Source organism: Anabrus simplex, chromosome 1 (genome assembly GCF_040414725.1).
Source record: "Anabrus simplex isolate iqAnaSimp1 chromosome 1, ASM4041472v1, whole genome shotgun sequence".
NCBI classification, from domain to species: Eukaryota; Metazoa; Arthropoda; class Insecta; order Orthoptera; family Tettigoniidae; genus Anabrus; species Anabrus simplex.
Window position 1 is genome coordinate 855,305,720 of NC_090265.1, and position 25,246 is coordinate 855,330,965.

A 25,246-nucleotide genomic window follows, 5' to 3' on the forward strand; every position below is an offset into this window, starting at 1 on the left:
TTTGAGATATAGATACACTCATTTTAAAAAATCACCCCCTTTTCACCCTCCCCCATTAATTGGATTTTCCACAAACAAAATAATACGTGTTTCTTTATTTTTAAAGGAGATCCCAAACACCAATTTTCAGGTCTGTAATATCTTCAGGTTCTGAAATATAAGTAGCCTCATTAAAGGCTTTCAACCCATTTTTCACCCTTTTTCACTCCTCCTATTGCGATTTTCCGAAAACAAAAAAATGCGTGTTTCTTTATTTTTAATGAAGATTCTAAATACCAATTTTTACATCAGCAAACTTTCAAAGTTTCGAGATATAGATTCACTCATTTTAAAAATTCACCCCCTTTTCACCCTCCCATTAATTGGATTTTCCAAAAACAAAAAAAATCGTGTTTCTTTATTTTTGAAAGAGATCAAAAGTACCAATTTTGAGGTCTGTAACATCTTCAGTTTCTGATATATAAGTACCGGTATCCTGTTTAAAGGCATTCAACCCATTTTCCCCCCATTTTCACTGTTTTTCACCCCTCGTATTGGGATTTTCTGAAAACAAAAAATACTTGTTTCCTTATTTTTAAAGAAGATTCTAAATACCAATTTTCACATCTATAAACGTTTAAAGTTTTGAGATATAGATACACTCATTTTAAAATTTCACCCCCCCTTCCCCTTTTCACCCCCTTACAGAAGGAATATCAAAAATCCTCTCTTAGCGAGCACTTACATCATAATGTGAATATATCCCCAAAATTTCATTTCTTTATGTCCAGTAGTTTTGGCTCGGCGATGATGAATCAGTCAGTCAGTCAGTCAGTCAGTCAGTCAGTCAGTCAGTCAGTCAGTCAGTCAGTCAGTCAGGACAAGCTATTTTATATATATAGATTTTAGTGCCTGAAATTTACCTACCTCTGATAGATGGTAGTGTCATAGGATCCACTAAACTCAATTTACTCAAGGTATGATTGACTCCAAGTTTCCATTTTATAACATACTAGCTGTTACCCATGGCTTCGCTCGCGAGGATTTCGTAAGTTGATAAAAATTAATTGTTCCTCGGTACTGCACTAAGACATTACGTGAAAATCCCTAAAGTATAAAAACTCGCCGAAAAATTGCATTTCATTTACGCCAGAACCTCTTTGTAAACCATATTTGTGGAATTATCTTTTGAGGCTAAGATGACCAAGCTACTGGCAGAGCTAAATCTGGAACATGCGGCATGGAACTCTACATGTGAGAAACGGAGTCAGAAAAAGGGGGTTTCTTTCTTTCTAAAGGAGATTACAAATACAAATGTTCACGCCTGTAACATTTTAAGTTTATGAGATATACTGTAGACATACTAATTTTAAAAACTGCCCCACTCCTTGGCTGAGAGTTCATCGTTGGGGCCTTCGGTTCACAGAGTTCCGGTTTCGATTTCGAGCTGTGTCCGATATTTTAATCGCGTGTGATTAATTCTTCTGGCTCGAGGACAGGTTGTTTGTGTTTGTACCAACACTCTCCTCTTCATATGCATTCAACACACCACATTACCAAACACAACAGGAATGCGCAATGGAACATACATCCCTACACATAGGGTTGGCGTCAGGAAGAGCATCCAGTCGTAAAACAGCGTCAAATCCACATGTACGACACAGTTCGCATACGCGACCACACACCGGTAGAAGAGAAGAAGATGCTTATTTTTAAATATCACCCGCTTTTTAAAAGAATTTCACCCCCCTTACGTGGATTTTCCAGAAAAAAAAAAGCGTTCATTTATTTTTAAGAGAGTTGCCGAATACGGTCTGCCAATTTTAACGTCTGTAACATCTTCCGTTTCTGAGATATATGCATCCTCATATAAAGAATTCAACTCCTTCCTCACTTCTTTTCAACCCTCACCTCTTAAGTGGATTTTCTGAAAACAAACATTTGTGTACTTTTATTTTAAAGGAGATTTCAAATTCCAAATTTTATGTCTGTAACATGATAGGTTTTTGTGATATGTTGTAGATAATCTCGCTGCTGTAAGCATACTGGAGCTGATGTTGCCATGGTTACGGCAGTTCATTTCTTTATCGGATTACTAGAGGAGGAGTAGTGTGGTGCCAACATCTCAATAACGGTTGGTTTTAGGGCCTTAAAACATGTTTTTGTTCTTTGCGCCAAGGGGTTTAAAATGAGCTTTGTTTCGTCTTTGTACGACAAATTCGATATTTCGCCTATGTTAGCCTAGTATTTTTATATCTCCCCATGTCGCCCCCCCCCCCTATAGCCTATAGTACTCAGGGATAATGTATCTTTCTATTAGTGAAAGAATTTTTAGAATTGGTCCAGTAGTTCCTGAGATTAGCCATTACATACAAACAAACCTTACCTCTTTATATATTAGTATAGATGTATATATTATAGTATATATTATAGTATATATAGTATATTATAGTATATATTAGTATAGATTAGTATACCTGCAGGCGGTGTCCACACCCTCCTTGTCACTTGGTATTCCCGGTGATTCCAGCTGGGGCAGCTCCTGGAGACAAGAATCCAGTCTGGTCTTGTTCTGACACATCTCTTCATTCCTAACTGCCGTCACGCCAACTGTAACAAGACCAGATTCGAATATAAGTGCTTATTGATATTTTATTTGACCCGATTCTAGAAATGACATATTTACATATATACATCTTCATTATAGACTGTTGTGCCTTTCAGCGTTCAGTTTGCAGGCCTCTGTAACTAGTTTTGTGGCCTCGGTTAGTTCTATATGCTTATATTTAAGCCGTTAGAAGCTGAGTCTAACCATCGTCGTTTTGGCCTCCTCTACTCCTCTTACCCTCCATAACAGAGTCCATTATTCTCCTACGCAACCTATCCTCCTCTATTCGCCCCCACATGACTCGACCACCGAAACCGGTTTATGCGTACAGCTCCATCCATCGAGTTCATTACTAACTTAGCCTTTATCTCCTCATTCCGATTACCCTTCTTCTATTGTTCGCAGATGAAATAAAACACAGACAAATTTCTTCACGGAAAACCATGCTCTATAACCACAGAGAAGACACGACATCATGAAGTATTACTGAAATTCTATTCTCCGGACCATTTTAAATTATAGTTAACTTTTGCTAAGTGTAGCTGCATTACTCTTCCTCCTTACTTATTATAGCATTTCTAGTGCCCTGCAGGTCAACCACAAATCTGCTTAAATCGTGAAGAAAACTATGGGCAAGTCTTCAGACCGTCGTTACGCTTTGACCGGGCGAGTTGACCGTGTGGTTAGGGGCGTGCAGCTGTGAGCTTCCATCCGGGAGATAGTGGGTTCGAACCCCACTGTCGGCAGCCCTGAAGATGGTTTTCAGTGGTTTCCCATTTTCACCTTAAGGCCACGGCCACTTCCTTCCCACTCCTGGCCCTTTCGTATCCCATTGTCGCCATAAGATCTATCTGTGGCAGTGCGACGTAAAGCAAATTATAAATAATAATAACAACGTTACCCTTTGTTTTATCACCAAATGGAGGGCACGTTGGAATGAAAATCCACCACAAACACCCACCTGATTTAAGAGCCAACAAGAAGGGTTGCAGGATTTCATCCCTCCCGACGTGAATATTCGACACTAAACCGTATTCGAACAGGACAGGGGAAGTACGGCTACACACAGTTAAAAAGACAACAAGAAGGAACAATTGTTTCAGTGAAAATGATCAGTGGTGACAGAGACAACGTGGCTTCATTCTGCTAAAAGTGTTCGTGACGCCCAAGAGAGATTAGGTTTACTCCGCCATCTAGTAGGTCTACAGTAAAACGGAACGTTGAAATTGACGAACAAGCAGCCAAATGCCCGCACATGGTAGCTGAGGCCATACAAGTTATTATTATTATTATTATTATTATTATTATTATTATTATTATTATTATTGCTAACCAGGACTGCTTTAATATTTACGATTACATAATTGAACTGAATAGTATTATTCATGCGAGGAGTATATGTTGACACCGGTGTATTTATTTATTTATTTATTTATTTATTTATTTATTTATTTATTTATTTATTTATTTATTTATTTATTTATGACTTCGTTAGGCCCCCTGGACCACGTGGTTTCTAACTCCGGTGAACTTCCTTCTTAGCCCAGTATTCCTTCATCTTTGATTGCCTTCCTTTCCTGAGTCCACTTCACTCCCACTCCAGGACGCAATGTTTTTAGCTGTCAGTGACTGGATAGTGTCGGATGTTCTGATCAGCATTCTACATTTATCCCTCTTGAATATATCCTTGGGATATATCTATTTATTTATTGTGAACATAACAGATCATGAGTCCCAATTACAATGTTCAAGACAACTGCAATACACGGTGTTCGGAAGAAGATGTCTCGTATCCTGGTTTAGTATACTGTAATTTCTGCTACATGAAAGTACCTACATTATACATTACGAAGGTTATAGGGGCCGATAACCTAGATGTTAGGCCCCTTTAAACAACAAGCATCAATCAATCAATCACTCAACGAAGGTTATATACAAGGAAAAACAACAGGCAGTCTGCTATATAAAAGCAATAGAAATATAACAAGAGTACAAATTTGGTAAGGTGGGATTTTTAACACAAAATTATTGTTCGTTGTGTAACAGAATAATACTGTGTATAGCCACCTCGGGCCCCGAGGCATGTCTGAACACGATGAGGCTACTCAATTCCAACGAATCTAACTTGTTTTGAAGCAGATTACCCCAAACTTACTGTTGATAGCATCTTCAGTCAGTTGGTGAATGCTTATCAGGACAGTGGGCAATTCCTCTGTTCAGTCGTTCCTGTCCTCAGAGTATACCGGCCGCACCATTCGCAGAATGTTACGCGTCTCAAAGAACTGATTGACTACTCTGGCTAAATGGGTGCGAGCATTATCATTCACTAGTGGTAAAGCCATCACCCACAGTGATAGCAAATCCTGTAACTACAGGTTGAAGAATGTTGCCTCAGTATACCAAACCAATACGTTACTCTGGATAGGAATTAGAGGCAAAAGTCGACCAAGTATGGTCCCATCCCAAAACATTGCTGAACTCCCTTGTTGCTGATGGCGCTCTAGGATGAAGGGCTCGTTCCATCTCTCTCCAGATCGTCTTCAGACTTTAACGCTCCTGTTGTATGGGTGCAAGCTTTTGGGGCCAGCATCAGAAAAGAGGGTACGCTTTCCCTGTTTTTGATGCCATGTGATGTTGCCCACATTCCATGAGCTGCCCTAGGGTGTGATTCAATGCCTAGTTCACATGATGCCAGTTGATGAGGCAACTGTCAGAAGACAGTTGACTGGCTTACAATTACTGGCTTTGTGTGAACACTTCGGTCCAATTGTCCAGTCAATCGATTGTCTCCAGGAGGAGGACAACCAATTGGCCCCAGCTGCAATCCCCACCACCCGTAGCTATTGTCTCAACAATAATTGGCGCCGTGTGAACGTGACAGTCCTGTCGCTGGATATTTCTTTTGTGCCAGTTCGCTCGTGTCAACCGAGAGGTGCAGCTGCCTGCGTGGTCTTGGTAATTAAATACCTTCATTTTAAGTTATTTGTAGGCTGTTCGCTTAAATATGGCTCCAAAGTGGGGTGACGATACTAACGTAAAAATGTTGAGCTGGGAACGACGATGTGTGTGGGACCAGCACGGTGACCTGTACAAAGACAAAAATGCTCGTCAAACGGCACTTTCTGATATTACAGATGACATTTCTGACTGAGGTCAAAACTTCGCATGACTCAGCAATGAATTCCTGGCACATATCATTACAAAATAAATTTAATTCCTCAGAGGATACTACAGATGCTGCGCACTAAGCCACTTCTAGTCATCTACTGCTGTGGGAATAGTTTTCTCGTGTGAACGGGTTCTCATTCAACTGAACTGGTCAGCGATTGTCCCGCAGTAAAGGACAACTGTCGCCAACAATTGTCTCAGCAAATGGCATACTGTAAACTAGGCATATTAAGAGGAGTTTTATCGCACAGGCCTTCTTGATATCAATCCGTCGTGCAGCAGGTTTCACATTGTGTGATCTGATACATTCACTCCGGTGACCCTCCCGAAGATCTTGGCGGAACGAGGTAGCAGTAGTTGTGGACCTACGACGTGTTGAAAGAGATCATCTTTGTCAGTAGTTTCACGGTATACCCTGCCTGTCGTAAGAGGTAAATAAAAGGGGCCCCAAGGGCTTCGAAGCGTGGGTTAGGGACCATGGGGCGCTTAGCTGAGACCTGGCATTGCTTCGACTTACATGTGTCAGGATCCTGACTTTCATCCATCCTATCCGACTTTCCTTTGTCAACTCTTCTCCGAACCCGACAGTATTAGGTTTCCGAATCCCAGGGAGTCTTTCATACCGAGCGAGCTGGCCGTACGGTAAGGTCGCGCAACTGCAAGCTTGCATTAGGGAGACAGCCGATTCGTACCCCACTGTCGGCAGCCCTAAAGATGATTTTCAGTGGTTTCCCATGTTCACACCTAGTAAATGTACATGTACCTTAATTAAAGCCACGGCCGCTTCCTTCCCACTCCTATCCATTTCCTATCCCATCGATGCCATAAGGCCTACATATGTTGGTGCTACGTAAAGCGAACCGTAAAAAAAAAAAAAGAACTTTCATTGTTACGCCCTTCGTGGCTCGTGTCTGTTTTTAGCCAATAACTTCACTTTTGGAAGTGTTCGATCTCCACCATCCAATTCCTTCTGATTTTTGTTAATGCAGGATAGTTGCCCAATTGTACTACCCCTTAAAACAATAATCACCACCACTGTGAGTAGTTTCGCGTGGGTGTCCCGTCCGTTACCGATCAGCAACCGTTTGTTCTTTCCTAACTCCGACAGTATTAGGTTTTTTTGAGCCTAGGAAGTTTTTCATTGTCAAGCCCTTCATAGCATTTCCCTTTCCTTTGCCGGTATCTTCATTTTTTGAAGTGTTGAGTCCTTTCCATTTTAATATTGAAAACAATTTCTTAGCATACAAAGTAGGGGTTTCCATATTACGAAAACCGTAAAATTAAGCAATTTCCTCAATTGCGCCGAAAGTTGAAGGGCTAAAGGGCCTGGAAAGGATTGAAGTTTTGAGTCTTGGATAGCTCTATCAAACTCTCGTATTCCTTTTGATTCGAATCCTAGGCAAATTAAACTATTTGCATAATTATTTCTGTAATGTGTTCCTTGGTTCAATACCCTCAAGCTTTTGTCTCTTTTGTGAAAAATGTCCACACCGAATGTAGCTATTGATGCTTCCTTTTTAAAGGGCCTAACATCTAGGTCATCGTCCCCAATGTAGCTAGTAAGGCTTAAGTGAAACTCTACATTTATTCAGCGTTTGTAGTGGTAGAAAAAAGGAAAACTGCTATTGTAATCGACCCTACAACGGTGATTAAGAAAAGGATTGTAATTTTTAGGAATAAATAAACAATATATTCTGATACTTTATTATATTTACTGTACTTAAAATTCATAGCTCATATTTCAACATTTAGTTGCTTGCATGGAGGGTTAGAACTGTACGTTTTACCCCCTCTGACTGGTGTTAATAGAAGATGTTTGTTCAGCTGTACTTCCTCTTAAAACAATAATCATCACCACTGAATTACGTGAAATGTTGTTGTTAAACTGATTGACACGACAAATGTCTCCTGTCTGACAAATCGATCCTGATCTAGGTTTAGCGTCAATATGTTTCTCAGACATTGGCCTACAGTGCATACTGTAAACATATTTGAGATTTCGCGATATTATACCACATAAAATCATAATATGCAAACCATTTCTTGAGCACTGCACAATTAAAACAGTAAATAACAATCCTATTAAGTTACTTTTCAGTGGCATAAATGCATCGTTAAGAACAAGATGAAACACAACATAATTCTCATCTCACACGCTAAAACATTCGAGGTACAATACAATTAATGCTATATTATTACATCGCTCTGCTATTGTCTACTAACAAGTAAACTAAGATATAATACAAAGAAGAAATGCTAAAAAAGGATATTTAACTTAGAATATAACTAAGGAATACAGGGTCTCTCATGTATACTAAGATGGAACGCACGGTATTTGTCCTCTGCGCTACGGCAACTGCAGTATGGGAGGCATGCGCAAAGTTCTGGACCTTGCAAGCCGGCTGCGCGTGTTCGACCCGGCAAGCATGAGTCGCCAGTCTGAGTCTCAACTGATAACATGTTGAGACAGTTATCATTGCAAACCCGTATTTTGGTATGTTAAAGTTCTGGTTTCATCTTAATGGTCGTGTGAACAGTCACAACTTCCGCTATTGGCGTGCAGGTAATCCTAATGGTGTTCATAAAGTCCCTCATTATGATAGGAATATTGGTCTTTGGTGCGCTGTTAGTGCAAGACGAATAACTGGGCCTACATTTTTCGAGACGGCAGTAAATGCACAGAGGTACCCAGATGACATTTTGACGCCGTTCTTCCATCAGCTAACGGAGGAAGAAAAATCGCGAGGGTGGTTTCAACAAGATTCAGCCCCTGCTCATACAGCAGAAATTCCCTTCTTACAATCTCGGAAGTGTTTGCAGACAGAGTGATCAGTGTTAGTATATTTTTCCCTAGTCCTCCAGATCTAACAGTGTGCGATTATTTCTTGTGGGGGTAAACTGAAAGTCAAAGTGTATCGAACAAATCCTCACACATTGGAGGAACTGAAAGAAAACATTACGAATGAAATCACAAACATTACAGTGGCAGAACTCACTCGTCTCGGCCAGAATGTGGTTGCCAGACACAATGCCTGTACAACCCAGGAAGGACGACACTTCCAGCATCTTTTATAAGGTAAAATTTATATGAAATCTTACACGCTTAAAGCAGGGCGGCCACTCGAGGCATAATTTCGGCTGAAGAAGCTGCCGTAGCGCAGAGTACAAAGACCGTGCGTTCGGTCTGAGTTTATAAGAGACACCCTCTATATACTACGTGAAATCGTAATGTGCAAACCATTTCTTGAGCACTGCATATTTAAAACAGTAAATTAATAAACCTGTTCTTTAAATTACTTTTCAGTGGCATAAAAGCAACATTAAGAACAACATGAAACATAACAAAACTCTCACCTCACGCCCCAAAACTTTCAACGTACAACATAATAAATGCTACTGTATGTTATTACATTTACTAATAAGGAAACTAAAATGTAATACAATAAAGGAAATGCTAAAGCAGAATATTTCACTTAGAATATAACTGAGGAATATAATTAACAAAGCATGGCAACATTCTCCTCAGAGAACTACCAACACTAATACTTTCGGATTCCTGAGGTGATGGTGGTGGTGGTGGTGGTAGTGGTGGTGATTACACTAATTTACAAAGGGTAGATATTCGGCATTTTATTTATTTTTTCTAGTGCAGTTTTTCATACTGATTTCAAATCTGAAAACCGTTCCGCTCTATCACGTCAGGTTTTGAAGATTTTGACAAAGATTTATTTTTTATGGAACAGCGTTCATCGAGAATAGTTTTCATTCGTTTTTCGTTATTTAACATTTAAAGCGGAACATTTTCAGCTTCTTCTGTTTTATTGTCAGTGACAGTGGACATTATGGCAACCAGAAGTTGCATGAATTCACCAAAGCTGTTTTGCTACGTGTGCGGCTATGTAACAAACAAACCCAATATGTGCCATGAACTAGGGTTGGCCAAGGGAGGTCGGATACGATAGAAAATGAAGGTATCAGCCAAAGGAAGACAAGGGCCACGAAGAGCGTGAAAATGAAAGACTACCTAGGCCTCGCAACCTAATAGCGTCGGGTTCGGAAACGAACAAGAGTTGGCCAAGGGAGGTCGAATACTGTATGATAGATAAAAGTGAGGAGCCTGTAGAAGTAATTGGAAAGCAATGCCAGGACTCAGATCATGAACCCGTGGTTCCCAAGTTGAGAGCTTCTGGCGCTATTACACTATTCTTAGCTAAAGCCATGTTCATTGTTACTCCATGGGGCAGTCGGTACTCTAGTGAACCTTCTGTTTGCGAGTTGTTTTCTTCGATACAGTGTTAAACATTTGTAAATGATAATGTAGGCTAAATATCGTATATCTCAAGAACGTTGGGTGATAGAGTCAAATTATTAGCATATTTTGGACCAAAATGTTTGATTTGTCTTAGAACGAGTGTTCGATACCAAGATATCCACCGAAAGTTATTTTCTGTTGATCAGTGTTATTGTTTTAAGAGGAAGTACAGCTAGACAACAATCTTCTATATAACACTAATTGGAGAGAGAGAAAAATGGAAGGGATCCAACACTTAGAAAAATGAAGGTATCGGCCAAAAGTAGACAAGGGCCACGAAGAGCGTGAAAATGAAAGACTACCTAGGCCTCGTGACCTAATACCGTCGGGTTCGGAAACGAACAAGAGTTGGCCAAGGGAGGTCGAATATGATAGATGAAAGTGAGGAGCCTAGCACAAGTAAGTGGAAGCAATGTCAGGACTCAGCTCATGGACCCGTGGACGTAACCAACGTTCCCAAGTTGAGAGCCCCTGCGGCTATTCCTGAGGAAATATATTTATGATTATCCTCAACAGAAGCTGATTGTTAATAAAAATGATCTGAATTTCTGTAAGATATAATTTCAATTGCGGGTGCGACAGTTAGTACGGGATAACTCAAGCATTCCTAATCCATTTCTCAGCGTCAAATGACTAGATTCACCGTATCTCTCTCTGTTTTCTTGTCCCCTTCTATCCGTTTGCGAAATACAAATTCTCTCTCACGCTCTCTCCCTTTCCATTTGATATTTGCTCTCTCGATACTTCTAGGAACAGAATTATATCGTCTGTAGTGAGTATACATGTTAGTCTCCGCAAAGCGAGATGATATTCTCTATGTAAACTCTAATAGCATACATCACAGTGTAATCACGGCGACGATATGCAAATTAAGAGCCTTGAAATGATTCAGCCATATCCAACACAGAGCAAGAAGATCGCACTACGTCAGAATCCCTGCCATTAGTTGGACTATATCTCGGTGCTGTGGAATGAAAACGGTTACTGTACCCCCATCACGGCATAAGAAGGAGGCTATAATCTCATGAATTACAACCAAGGCCTGTGTGAAGTATAAATTTGATCCTTTACTAAGTGTAAGGGAAGTGATCATTTGTCTAACGAAGCAGCACGTACAGGATATTACATTCTGTTGGCCGGGCTGAGTGGCTCAGACGGTTGAGGCGCTGGCCTTCTGACTCCAACTTGGCAGGTTCGACCCTGGCTCAGTTCCGGTGTTATTTGAAGCTGCTCAAATACGTCAGCCTCGTGTTGGTAGGTTTACTGGCACGTGAAAGAACTCCTGCAGGACTGAATTCCAGCACCTCTGCATCTCCGAAAAATGTAAAAGTAGTTAGTGGGACGAAAAGCCAGTAACATTATTATTATTATTATTATTATTATTATTATTATTATTATTATTATTGGAGCCTTCGTGGCTCAGACGGCAGCGCGTCTGCCTCTCACCGCTGGATACCGTGGTTCAAATCCCGGTGACTCCGTGTGAGATTTGTGCTGGACAAAGCGGAGGCGGGACAGGTTTTTCTCCGGGTACTCCGGTTTTCCCTGTCATCTTTCATTCCAGCAACACTCTCCATTCTCATTTCATAGCATCTATCTGTCATTAATAAATCACTTTGGGAGTGGCGACCTCATCGTACTAACAGGCAATATCTGATTCATTCATTACTTCCCTGACCCGGTCAATGACTGGAAAACAGGTTGTAGGTCTTCATTATTATTACTATTATTATTATATTATTATTATTATTATTATTATTATTATTATTATTATTATTATTATTATTACATTCTCTTGCCCAGGACTTGGAAAATTACTAAATACATATCATCGTATTTATTTATCCAGATGCATTTGTATCATACAAATAATTTTCCTTATCTGATTCTCTCTTTATGTCATTATTCATCCATCATATCATCATTACTTCCCATTTTTCGTTTTCCTATTTTACATCTTGACCAACCTACTTTTCAGTCATTGTGAATACTTCCATTTTTCACTCGATTTTTCGTAGTGTTTCTGAATTTCCGGTATTTTCAAGAATTTCTTTCCTGCTACCTGTATTCTGTATCCTTCCTTCTTCGTTAGTGAACAAATCTTTGTTTTCTATCTGTTATCTCCCGTCCTTCCAATCAGGTAATTTTCGATCACTAGTATAATAGTCTGCTAGTATTGCATAATGCTGATAAGAAAATATCAGGAAGACGAACATTAAACTATGAATGAAGATATGATCATAATTGATACATTTGGCTATTTCACTGTACCGAAGATTTCTCATGTTAAGTAATTAACCCTTCTCTTTCCTGTTTTAGCTAAATTCCTGTAATTTTGTATATAATAGTAAGAGTAACGATGTATAAAGGTAGGCCTGAAAATACACACGAATTAATAAGGCTCTCCCATCTATACAAGAAATATAGCCTAAACATCGGTAATAGAGAAACTGATGATCTCAAAGTTATTGAAAAACCGAAAATATCAAAGAAAGTTCTCACTTTTCTGAGCTAGAGTGTGTTAGCGTTGAGGCGTGGAGGTGTTGTAAATGAGAGAGCAGAAACATAGTAATACCAGTCGCCGAGAATATACTGACTGCCATTTTGAAGATATTAAGGAGGTAATTTATACCAATGAAAGTTGAAGTGTGGCGATGTAGATAGATAGATCAAGCGAAAACAGTCTTGACTTATTGAGGTCATTTTATACCGTCCTAGGAACTTAGAACATTAGAAACCTGCCACACTTACAATCACTAAATAATAAAAAAAGTCCCAAAACTCTCCAAAGCAGAGATGAGCTAAGGGAAATCTGAGAGACGCTTAGAAACAAAACATCAGAAATTCGTAAGAGAAAGCAATTATGTAGCCAATGGGGAACTTTTAATTTTTTCCTTGTTATTTTATTATTTCCTTTACGTCGCACGGACACGGCTAGGTCTTATGGCTATGATGGAGTAGGGAAGGGCTGGGAGTGGGAAGGATGTGACCGTGCTCTTAATTGAGGTATAGCCCCAGCACGTACCTGATGTAAAAATGGGACAGCATGGAAAACCATCTTCAGAACTGCCGACAGTGGGGTTCGAACCCTCTATCTGCCGAATGCAAGCTGATAGCTACGTAACACAAACCGGCGGAACTTCTTTCCAAAGGTGGAAGGTATATGTGGTTAGTAACAAATCACGTATACTGACACTTTAAGTAACACATATGTTAAAAGTACAGTAATGAATTTATAGATTTAATCTACAGGCTGTCTCAAATTATTCTTTAAGCGTAGAGACTGTGTGAGTAAATGTAGCCATTATGCTGTTTTAGTTCAGCTTACAGCCGCTAGTAGCAAGCATTACCATTGTAGACGAAATAGTTGGGGCGAAAAAGATTTTTTTTCGAGCACTGTAAGTAGATTCTGAAGTGTTGGAAATGTGAGAACTTGATTGAGGTGCAGAGATGATACAGGATAGAATTTGATACTGTGCCACTGTTGAAAAAATGAAAATCCACAACCTGTTTTCAGTTTTAACTGGGTTAGGGATGGAATGAATGATGCGGCGAGGATAGGAACTGTGCCGGCTGCCGAAGCCTGTCGCACTCGTCTGGGGCAATGGTTAATGACTGACAGATGAAATGAAATGATACTGAAGAGTGTTGCTGGAATGAAAGATGACAGGGAAAACCGGAGTACCCGGAGAAGAACCTGTCCCGCGTCCACTTTGTCCGGCACAAATCTCACATGGAGTGACCGAGATTTTGAACCACGAAACCCAGCGGTGAGAGCCGGCGCTCTGCGGCCTGATCCACGGAGGCTTACTGTGCCACTGTTACGTGTAACAATTACAAGATTATGAGGGAAGAAACCCTAGGTTGCATTAGGGGGAGAACGAAAACGGACGAAGGAATTGTGAAAGCAATTTTGTAGGTTTTAAAGTTCCTCCAAGAGGTCAAGTTCCATACCGAAGCTTCATGCGAGTTGGGTGTAAGCAAATCAAGTGTCTGTTACGGCAGGACGGCGCACCGCCATGTACCCGCGCTCCTGGAATGTAGATAAGCCGACGAGGGAGTATCGAGTACCTACGCATATCTCCTAATTTAACCAAGTTAGAACATTATCTCTGTGGAACTCGGAAGGCGAGTGTTTACGCCACAATAGCTATGGACAGTGGATGTCATTAGAGACGTAATTGTGACTGCCTGTGAATCCACTCCCTTTAAAGCCTCATCTGCTGTTTTTTCACTCCGTTCTACAGCGTTGCAGATGATCTGATAATTTTGAACTTCTGTAACGTAAAAAAAAAGTTCGTGTTCTGCAATACTTTCTAACGTACAAAGAGTTTAAACACAAATTAGAGACACCTTGCATAGGATATAAATAACGTATACAGGGTCTCTCGTATAAACCCAGACCGAACGCACGGAGTTTGTACTCTGCACTACTGCAGCTGCCTCAGCCGAACTATGTCAAGCGCGGCCACCCTGCTTTAAGAGTGTATACAATCTTATATGAAATATTACCTGGCGGCTAGAGGAGACACGCGCAAGTTTGGTGCTGCTGCAGTTTGTGTTGTTTGTGTGGTAATAATCAGAGTTGTTGCGCTTTACAGTTCTCTGCAAGGTTCTATTCGAGTTAAGTAACGGTGTGGTGCAAGTGAAAAAGTGAGTTCTCCTTTTGCATGGCTACTAGCAGAGAGAAACTACTACATTCCGGCGTTCTCCCTGACTGGATGCGCCATTTTCCAGACTTATAGGCGCTTCCCTACCAGCTCTGAGCCGAACGAGCCTAGGCCTGGTCGCTCAGCGATTAGGGGCTTGCTTTGTCTCCTACTACTGGCTGGAGATGTCCACTTAAACCCCGGTCCCACCACTTGTGAAATGAAAACAGACATAAACATCTATTGTCAGAATGTGCAAAGCCTAAACAATAAGCTGGCTGATTGTGAACTATCCCTGCCAGACTTAAGAGAAGTTGACGTGATCGGACTTACTGAAACATGGCTCTCGTGGGCTAGTGACAATGAACTACCACTCAGTGCTAATTACAGCATATTCCGTCGTGATCGCGCTACTCTATGTGGTGGAGTGATGCTAGCAGTGAATAGTGCGTTACCGTGTAAACGAAGGATAGATCTCAAACGGAACTGTGAGTTAGTGTGGGTGGAGCTACTCTTTCCTCGATGCCCTATACTTGTGGATGTTACTACAGACCACCAAACAGCCCATTCTCTGACCCTGAACTGTGCCTGGACTCAGTCATTGCAGCTCTCCCTCATGGTGAAGTAATTTTAATGGGCGACTTTAACTTGTCTATAAAATGGTCTTCTCCAACTACCGGACTGTCAGCTAACAACTGTGACACATACTTTATAGACAGTTTTATTAATGGCCTTGGACTGAAAGAGTTTAATATGTACCCAACCCGGGGACCCAACACCCTGGACCTCATACTCTCCTCATTAGAACTTAAAACAATAATCCCAGGCAGGAACCTTTTCCTGTGCGACCACCAATCTCTCGATGCTACATTCCTCCTTCCCCACCCTTTCTCAAAACCTCACAGCAGGACATCCTACCGCCCTACCTACATCTGGCGCCGTACCAACTGGCCTGCAATGTGTCGTGCCCTGGAATGCCTTCCCTGGAGTCTGCTCGGAATAGCTGATATCGAATCGGCTCTTGACCTGCTGTACGACTGGCTGCAAGCTGCAATTAAACATTTCGTGCCTGCACAACGGGCTACTGCCAGCAAATATCAACACTGGATATCACAAGAGACCAGACTGATACTATGTAATAAAAAGAGAGCTTGGCGCCTTACCCACACACTCACAATACCTTCGTTAAAATCCGCCGCCACGCGAGGTTTGTGTCAGAAGAGACTACAAAACACACGTAGACACTGTCACTGAAAACGTCCGCAGCAATCCCAAGCGCTACTGGAGTCTCATCAACACACGGAGAAGGACGGAGCGGATTCCTGTCAGCGTGAACCACAACGATGCAACAGCAGACGGCGCCGATCGCAATGAACTGTTCAAGTATTTCTTCTCCAACTTTTCCCCTCCCTTTCAAAACCAACCGCTTCCTCCCGTAGGTACAGCTTCAAACAGAACCCTATCAACCATAACTACCACACCAAATGAAGTTCATAACCTTCTTCAATCTCTTCGTACCAACAAAGTTACCGGTGCCGACACTGTAGGTCCTCTTTTCCTAAAAAATCCTGCCAGCACTCTTTGCGTCCCTCTATCTAAATTATTTAACAGATGTTTTGCCGCGGGCTATTTTCCTATTATCTGGAAACAGGAAAATATTGTTCCACTTCTCAAATCAGTCAACAAATTTAATTTTTCATCTTACCGACCAATATCCATTCTCCCCACACTATCCTTTATCTCTGAAAAAAATATACACCAGCGTCTCCTCGCATTCACTTTGCCGTATATCTCAACCAAGCAGCATGGTTTTCTACCAGGTGGCTCTTGTCTAACAAACCTGGCCACTCTGCATAGCTTTGCATCACATGCCATTGCAGATAAATCACAACTGGATATCTGCTACGTAGACATTTCGAAAGCTTTCAATTCTATAGACCACACTCTGTTGCTCCATAAACTCTCCGAATGATTTAATAGACATGGCAGTCTTTTGACCCTTCTTGCTGGCTTCCTATATAATCGTTCGCAGAGAGTGGTATTATCAGGCACTTCATCCTCATGGTTACCAGTTACCTCCGGTGTCCCACAAGGCAGTACTCTTGGCCCCTTGCTGTTTTCTTTGTTTATGGACGATCTGCCGTCCGAACTCAACGAAACAGCGAATACCCTACTCTTTGCTGACGATTGCAAGATATTTAGGGAGATCAGGAATCCAGCAGATGCAGCTCTACTACAATCCTCACTTAATGACCTCTCGAACTGGTGCCGTACTTGGAAACTTATTCCCAATCCACAAAAATGCAGCTACATGACCATCATTAATGATTAATCTCATATTAATAAAAATGAATAAACAGAAGCAAAATACCAGTTTAGTAGATGTATGGCCGTTAATAATGGAAGGATTTTAATTTAAGGTGCAGCAGTTTTCCAAAAATATCGTTGTATTTACACACATAGGTCAACATACGTATTTGGGGACATCAAATGAAGCGAAATAAACGCAATTTGGTGGAGCATTTTGTGAGATTGCTACATTTTGCTACCTTTTCACTTTTATTTATTACTTCAGCACTTTTATCTGCGTTTTAAAAAGATTAGACAGGATATTTTTTCTTGAACAGATTTTTTAAACTTTGTTTAATCAGAAGTCACCAATGGAAAATAAATAAATATTAAGTAATTAATGGAAACCACCAGCAATTCATATCCCAGCAAGTAAGATCAAGCTGCAGCTGAGAAATCAAATTCGTATTTAAACAATAATGCTGCAACAAGTTAAGCTAAGTTCAGTTAATACTGGCGTTAATTTAACGGTTCCAATTATTGACTGTGTACTCTCTTCCTGGCCATGTTAGTGTTTTACCAGTTCGGACAAGCACTTTTTTTCACAACACAAAATCATGCCGAAGGGTAAGGAAGAGAAGATGTATGCACTTCCAGAAGATTTTAGGTTGCAATTTATCGAAACTGATGGCATCATTCTGCGAAGTAGGCCCTAATTGACTCTAAAAATCATTGAAATGTTGTGTAATCCAATATAACAACTTTTAGAATAAAGTAAATGGGATGAAGAAAGTTCACGTAACTGGTTTAAGAATTAATAAAGTGATTTCATCAATATCTTTTTTGCATCTTTTTGTAAGTACTTTAGAAACCTCATTCCCCCTTTTCTGATCATACTTTCCAGCCTGATATCCTTTCCCTTGTTATTAATGCGTTAGTGAGACTATATCGCATATTGCAAGCTAAGTTCATCCAGGTTAGATAATTTTATCTGAATGTGAGGTATAATTCGAGGTACATTCAGACTATGGGAGAAGAATTGAAGAGCTGTCCATGGTGAGATAATGGCCCAGGTCTAGAAAGCCGCCAATAACGGCCGAGGGGATTCATTGGTCTGACCATTCGTCATCTGCAAGCCTTCAGACTGATTAACATTTTCCCGGTAGTCTATTCCATATTAGCATTGAAAGCCCCGCAGCATATCTCAGGATGAACTTCTGTTTAGTGATACACCAATTTATTAGACTGAGGGTCGTTCTTTTCGTGCTTTGATACCGGGATGCATCCGTTGGTACTATATAGAGGTACTGTGGGTGATTCTGAAAATGATATTGTGAAACCTGCAGCAATAATTTACAATTAAAGCAATCCAGTTTGTGAGTGAGAAATATGCTCCATAACGAGCTCAGCGGAGCCCGTAAACTGCCGGAGATGAAACTCCCCATCCATTTGTTTCATGCTCTGGATATGTTGTTTTGGTACTAGCAAAGAGATGGAGTGTTTGATAGCAACTGTTAAATGATGCACTTCCTGTAGACTGACATCTGTGTCCTACATGTAATTATAAGATATTAACACCGCTAGTGTCCATCTCCGACTAACAACTGTGATTCATTTCATAAGTTTATTTTCTATTCCTTTATTGTATTAAATCAATGTTCCAGTTTTGGAAACTAAATTTGACTCGTATTATCCCATTGATAGACCATTTTTGGTGCAGTGCAACAGGCTTTTTAAGTTTATGGTCTGAGAATGGGAAAGTAAGCAGAGAGTAATATTTTTAAGCACATATTTTTATTTTTTGTACCCCAATAATATGGTGGGAAGTATTTTCCCATGGCCCATTTTGCATTATACTCAAGTAAAAGCTTATATTCTTTCTTTCTTTCTTTCTTTCTTTCTTTCTTGCGAACCGGACAAACTTAGGACCACGCCAATACCACTTCACTTCCTTCTTCATCCCTTCTTCCTTTCTCTTTCTCCACAGTGCCTTCATTCTTTCAGAATGTTGCGCTCTTCTCTCTTCAATCCATCTTCCTCCTCTGCGCTCTTTCTTTTCTTCAACAAGAACTGTTATGTTGGAAAGTCTTTTCCTGAATTGGTCTCTATCACGACATTCTTCATCTGCAATTCCTAACCTCTTGAGTTCTTCCTTCATCTGCTTGGCATATCCCCCCTGGCTCTTCAAGTAGTATATTTTATTAAAAATTCGTTTATTTAGCCTTGCTGGATCCATTCTGACCATGTGTCCATAGAATCGCAGCCGTCTTTTCCTTATTGTTGTTTCCAGATCCTCTGTTCTTTTGTATATCTCCTTATTTGATCGTAATCTGTAGTTTCCCTCTACCACCCTTGGGCCGTAAATCCTCCTTAATATTCTCATTTCAATCTTTTGTGGTTTTTCCAGGTTCGTTAGTGTTGCTGTTTCCACCCCATACAGAATCACTGGTTTTACCACAGCGTCATAATGTCTTAGTTTGGCATTGATGGAGAGATTCTTTTTGTTGTAAATGTCTTTGGTGGCTGTGTTTAGCCTTTCCAACTTAAGTCTTCTATCTTCCATGGCCTCTTTATCCACCCCGTTGCTGCTGATAATCTCTCCCAGGTATTTAAACTGCTTTGTGACCTTCACTTCGCCATATTTCGTCTTCATTGTTCTCTTCACATAATTCCTGTCCGTGCTCATCATCTCTGTTTTTGTGAAGGAGATTTTTAAACCTGTTTTCTCGGCTATCTCCTGTAGTTCATTTATCTGTGTTATTGCTTCCTGTTCTGTCTCAGCGAAGAGTGCCAAATCATCAGCAAAGGCTAAACACTTGGGTTTGACATGTTCATTTTTACTACCTATTTATAGCACCTGAGTCATTATGTTTCCACAGTGTTTTCATGACCTTATCTAGAGCCACGTTGAAGAGTGTTGGGGATAAGCTGTCACCGTGACTTAGATCTGTTTTTATCTGGAATGGTTTGTTGATCTCTCCTCGAAATTTCACTTTGGATATGGTGCTTATTAGTGTTAAGCTAAGTAAGTGGAGTGTTTTTTGATCGATGCCATATTCTCTCAAAATTTCTATCAATGTGTCTATCTATTGAATCGTATGCTTTTTGAAAGTCAACGAAAGAGATGAAGATGTTCTTTGGTCGCGCATTGTAATATTTGATTATCATCTTTAGACTCAAGATATGATCCTGACAAGAGCGACCTCTCCTGAAGCCACCCTGATACGCTCCCAACCTGTGGTCAATTTGCGGTGTCAGTCTGTTCAATAGGAGTTTAGAAAAAATCTTATACGTGACAGATAAAAGTGATATTCCTCGGTAGTTGTTGACGTCTGTTTTCGGTCCCTTTTTATGTAGTGGGTGTATTAATGCCACTAGCCAGTCTTCTGGTATTTTCTCATCTCTCCAAATATTCCGGAACAGTTCTGTCACTTCAGTGATAAAGGCGTCATTGGCTATCTTCCACAGTTCTGCTATTACTCCATCTTCACCAGATGCTTTGTTGTTCTTTAGGGAGTTTATTACTTCCCTTACTTCTACCTTATCTGGTGGTTCGGAATCTGGATTGTGACCTTCTCAATCTCCAATTTTTCCCGTGGCGATTCATAGTTAAGGAGGTCTTCAAAGTACTTTGCAAGGATCTCAATCTTTATTGTTCAGGGCAAGAGTTCCGTCCGTTTTCTTGAAATGCAGGCTCGGTGCTGTATAGCCTTTGATTCTATTTTTAAAGGCCCTATGGAATAATCTGGTATTGTTTTTCTTGAAGTTTTCATCCATTTCTGTGATTTCTGCCATAAGGTGTTCTCTTCTGACTCTTCTCAGTGTTTGGTGGGTTTGTTTCCTTATTTCTCGTGATTTTTCCAAACTTGTCACAGTCTTATTATCATTCCATGATTTCCATGCCTCAAATCTTTCTTTGATTGCATTTTCACATTCTGCATTCCACCATGCATGCTTGCTTCGACGTTTCGTAGATGCTAATTCAACTTCTGGCTCCTGCAGATTTTTTGTCACCTCATTCCAATTTTTTGGCACCTGTAGCGCTTTCCTGTATTCTTCCCTCTTTTTTTGGATGAGTAATTCACGGTCAATTTTTGGAACTCTATTGCCACAGATACGTGTTTTTCGTCCGGGTATGAAATTCATCTTACTCTGTGATAAGTAATGGTCTGATGTTAAATTAACCGCTTTTCTAACTTTGACGTTATGAATTTCCTTGTAATTGTTCTTGGATATCGTTACATGGTCCAGTTTAAATTCGCCTAGCAAGGGGTTTAGTGAAACCCATGTTTTCGTTTTGTTGGGGCGTGCTTTGAAATGGGTAGACATGAGTTTCAAGTTGTTCATATTGAATAAATTGATCAATCTTTCTCCGTTTTTATTTGTCCTGTTGTGTGCCGGATATTGTCCAACTATTTCAATGTACTTCCTTTCCCGCCCCACTTGTGCATTGAAGTCCCCCAGGAGAATTTTGATGGTTTTTTTTGGATCTTGAGTATTTAATTCCCCAGTTTTTCCCAAAATTCTTCAACCATATCGGGGTTCTTTTTATTATCCTCATTTATTGGTGCATGAGCATTTATCAGCGTGTATTTCTTATTCGCTGATTTGACTGTCATGAACGATAGTCTTGAGTTTACACTCTTGAAGTCTATTACAGTGTTTAGAAACTTTTTGTTTACTACAAAGTCTGTTCCTAATTGCGGGACGTTTATCATTATCTTTTTTCCGGCCTTTCCTTTGAAGATTCTGAACCCATCTGATTCAAAGGGTTCTTCATCCATGTACCGCGTTTCCTGGAGAGCCAATATCGTGATGTCGAGTCTATGTAGCTCCGCTGTTAACTGTTTCAGTTTTCCAACCTGAATAAGGGAGTTGATGTTGAATGTTCTAAAATATTATTTTCTCTTATTCTTGAATTTAACAATGTTCTTGTGGTGCTCCGATTCATTTACGAGCTTCAAAATGTCAGGCACCCTGGAATCCGAAATCCTGATTTTGTCTTCAGGGTAATTTAATTCGTAAGAAGCTTGTTCCATGATATTAATGTTCATTTTAGGGGTTGGACATAGTCCAAGATTGTACAACTAAGGTTGTTAGCTTTAAAGGGCCTCATGATGTTTTCTGGCGAAAGGCAGGCATTTCCTCCTACCTTAAATAGGTATGGTTTTCCGCCAATACTCGGGTGGCTAACTGCAGTGGTTACCCACTGGGCGATGGGGTCACCACATCCCTACGCCTAAAAGCTACAGTTTTCAGTTTATAAATTGAAAACTGCATAATTCTCAAATATTTCACAGTTAGATTGTGTAAAGGTCAAATACAATATGTTACAAAAACAAAAGAAGATAAATTGTAATTCTCTTAGGACACTGGAAACTTTACTAGGAGATGTATGTCTGACATTTCATGAAACTTCCTAAAACTTGGATCAACACAGAATGGAAAATATCACAGGTAGTACAAACATATCTTGTTCTCCCGTCATGCACTTTAGCCCTCCATTAGTCGCGTGGATTATGGTAGTCTAATATTAAATGGGTATTTCAGTAACCTTTTTTCTTGTTTTCAAATGCCGATTTTCGAAGTTATATGAAGGATGGAGTATGATATATGTACTAATCAGAGACAAGTACACCAAATATCAAATATTTTGACACAGCATGGAAAATTTATTTAATTTGAAATTTTAAAGATATTTGTTAACATTTCCCGTATTGAATAAAAACATGAAATATTTGATAACACATGGGCATTTTTCTAGAATTAATTATTGACAATATATTCAGTTTCTCTATCCTATGAAATGCTGTACCTATACAATCAAACTAACGCAGCTGAAGCATTCATATCTGAACTTGAGCCACAGTCTTGTTCAGCACTTGAACATTTTACACAAACCTTCTTCATGTGCTCTTGACACACCCAGTTCATGCACTTACTGCAGTGCTGCCGAGTACTTTTGTTCCTCTGTCGACTGCAAAGAAAACATCGCCTGCATGTCCTTTAGGTGGCTCTACTGGCACTGCATTCTCTTCCTGGATGCCGAATACCAGCTTTCCAACGTACTTTTACCGCCCTTGGCACTGCTTTGCGCGTTATTCTCCTCTCCATTTCTGGTTTCATAAGTGCCAAGGTGAAATCTTGCATGTCCTCGTTATCTTCTCACAATTATTGTTTTCGGAATATACATTCAATTCATTTATGTCAGTGGTGGTCCTAACAAAACCTCACTGCAATCCACGTTTTCATCATCCTGGTCTTCCAATAACCACATTCACTCATAATCGATAATCGGCTAAAGTCGTGCCAGCCGCCGCGGTTATACGAAGGGTTAAAGTAAACATTATTAATATAGAAGTCAATAGGTTTTTACAAGTTTAAATGTAGATTTTTAAGGTAGAATTTTGAATTTACGCAGAGCTTTAGGAAGAGATATGAAGCTTTGCAAACTGGATTATAAACTAGGATTAGATACCATATTATTCCAAATGTAAATATTTTTACTTGAGTAGTAATATTTGTGTTCTTGAAACTCAAAGAATTTGGCGGTGTTTTAGTCTTTTCAGAGGAATCTGTCCTATAGTCGATAATACACGTTATATTCGACTTGGTTTTGTTATCAGTTTGTATACCGCCGTCGTAAGATTATTTTTTCGAATGATAATTTTCTATAACTCTTATTAGAGTAAATACCAGGTCAAGGTGCAGCTTATAACCAAGTAAGAGTAATAATAAGTCAAATAAAGACCATTACAGAACGCCCACGCCACAAAACAACAGTCCAGTGACTCGCGCGACTGGAACTTCACAAGTAGTTCCGTAAATAGTTGCGTGGACTACATTTGCAATCCAAGTTAACTCTTTCGTATGCCACTGGCACGGTGATTGTAGTGGAGAGATCTTCTTGGAAAGTTACCGAACAGCATGTACCAAAAGCAAGTGTATTATGTTCGCAGATATAAAACAAATAAGCCTGGATTACAATAGTAATACACGCGACCACTGAAGGGTTAGTGGAGCATAAACGACAGCATCTGTAAGTTGCAGTCGCATATCCTTAGGCACTTGTTTCGTATTACCTAGGAAACTTATAGGAAGTCAGTTCCGTTTACGTGACGAAAACCCAGCAATGAGTTGTGTTGCACGACTCATGCAAAAAGTTAGTTGGTCTTGATAGTCCGGCTCCATGGCTAAATGGTTAGCGTGCTGGCCTTTGCTCACAGGGGTCCCGGGTTCGATTCCCGGCAGGGTCGGGAATTTTAACCTTAATTGGTTAATTTCGCTGGCACGGGGGCTGGCTGTATGTGTCGTCTTCACCATCATTTCATCCTCATCACGACGCGCAGGTCACTTACGGGTGTCAAATCAAAAGACCTGCATCTGGCGAGCCGAACATGTCCTCGGACACTCCCGGCACTAAAAGCCATACGCCATTTCATGGTCTTGATAAGTGTTCTCCCGTCTGTTTGTCTTCCACAGTATATAAGCAATGACTATTACTACATCAATAATTATAAGAAAGACATTTCTATTCCACCAATTTAGTGATCGTCCGCCGACCTAAATCAGGGATGGCGAACCCATGACACTCGTGCCACTAGGTAACACGCGAACACGACTTCTGTGGCAAGTCAGACAACATACTAACATATTTTAATGCTATTAACGTGTAATAAATAGGTCGAAAATCTACCAACATGGCATATTTTAACATTACGGTTTAATAAAAAAAATGTATGTCACAATTAATTCCATGGCAATATTTTTTAAAATTTTTATTAGGTTCAAGGAAAAAAAATATCTTATTCTTAAAATGTACCTGTTTTTAAAAAGTAAGTTTCAGTGATGTTCACAAAATATCATGAAACATTCAGTCGAATACATTTATAAGTTACGCAATCTGATACATGGTAAGGTAAGGGTTATTCTGCCCGAAGACAGGTCCGAACCTCCGCAGAGGTGTTCCTGAGCCGGAGTTTACGTGCGGTAGGGTGGCCAGTCCCTTTCCGCTTCTCAATTCCCTTACCCCCCACCAACAGCGCGTGGCAACCCATCCAACTCCTGACCACGCCCAATGTTGCTTAACTTCGGAGATATCACGGGATCCGGTGTTTCAACACGGCTACGGCCGTTGGCATCTGATACATAAATGAAGTCAAATGAAGACATGATGATTTTAAAGAAAATTAACCGATAGCACACTAAAATGTAAAAGATAATAAGTAAGACCTTAATTGA

The 25,246-nt window shown here is 40.2% G+C and overlaps 1 protein-coding gene across 3 annotated transcripts in view; it reads right to left on the reverse strand.

The window, feature by feature from the left end:
* The window catches only part of LOC136874172 (uncharacterized), a 423,563-nt gene that overhangs the window by 99,128 nt on the left and 299,189 nt on the right, over nucleotides 1-25,246 (reverse strand). For all 3 annotated transcript variants that reach the window (XM_067147758.2, XM_067147766.2, XM_067147776.2), the window contains one exon: nucleotides 2,457-2,589. In XM_067147758.2, coding sequence (XP_067003859.1) covers nucleotides 2,457-2,589 — 133 coding nt within the window. The remainder of the gene's footprint in view (nucleotides 1-2,456; nucleotides 2,590-25,246) is intronic.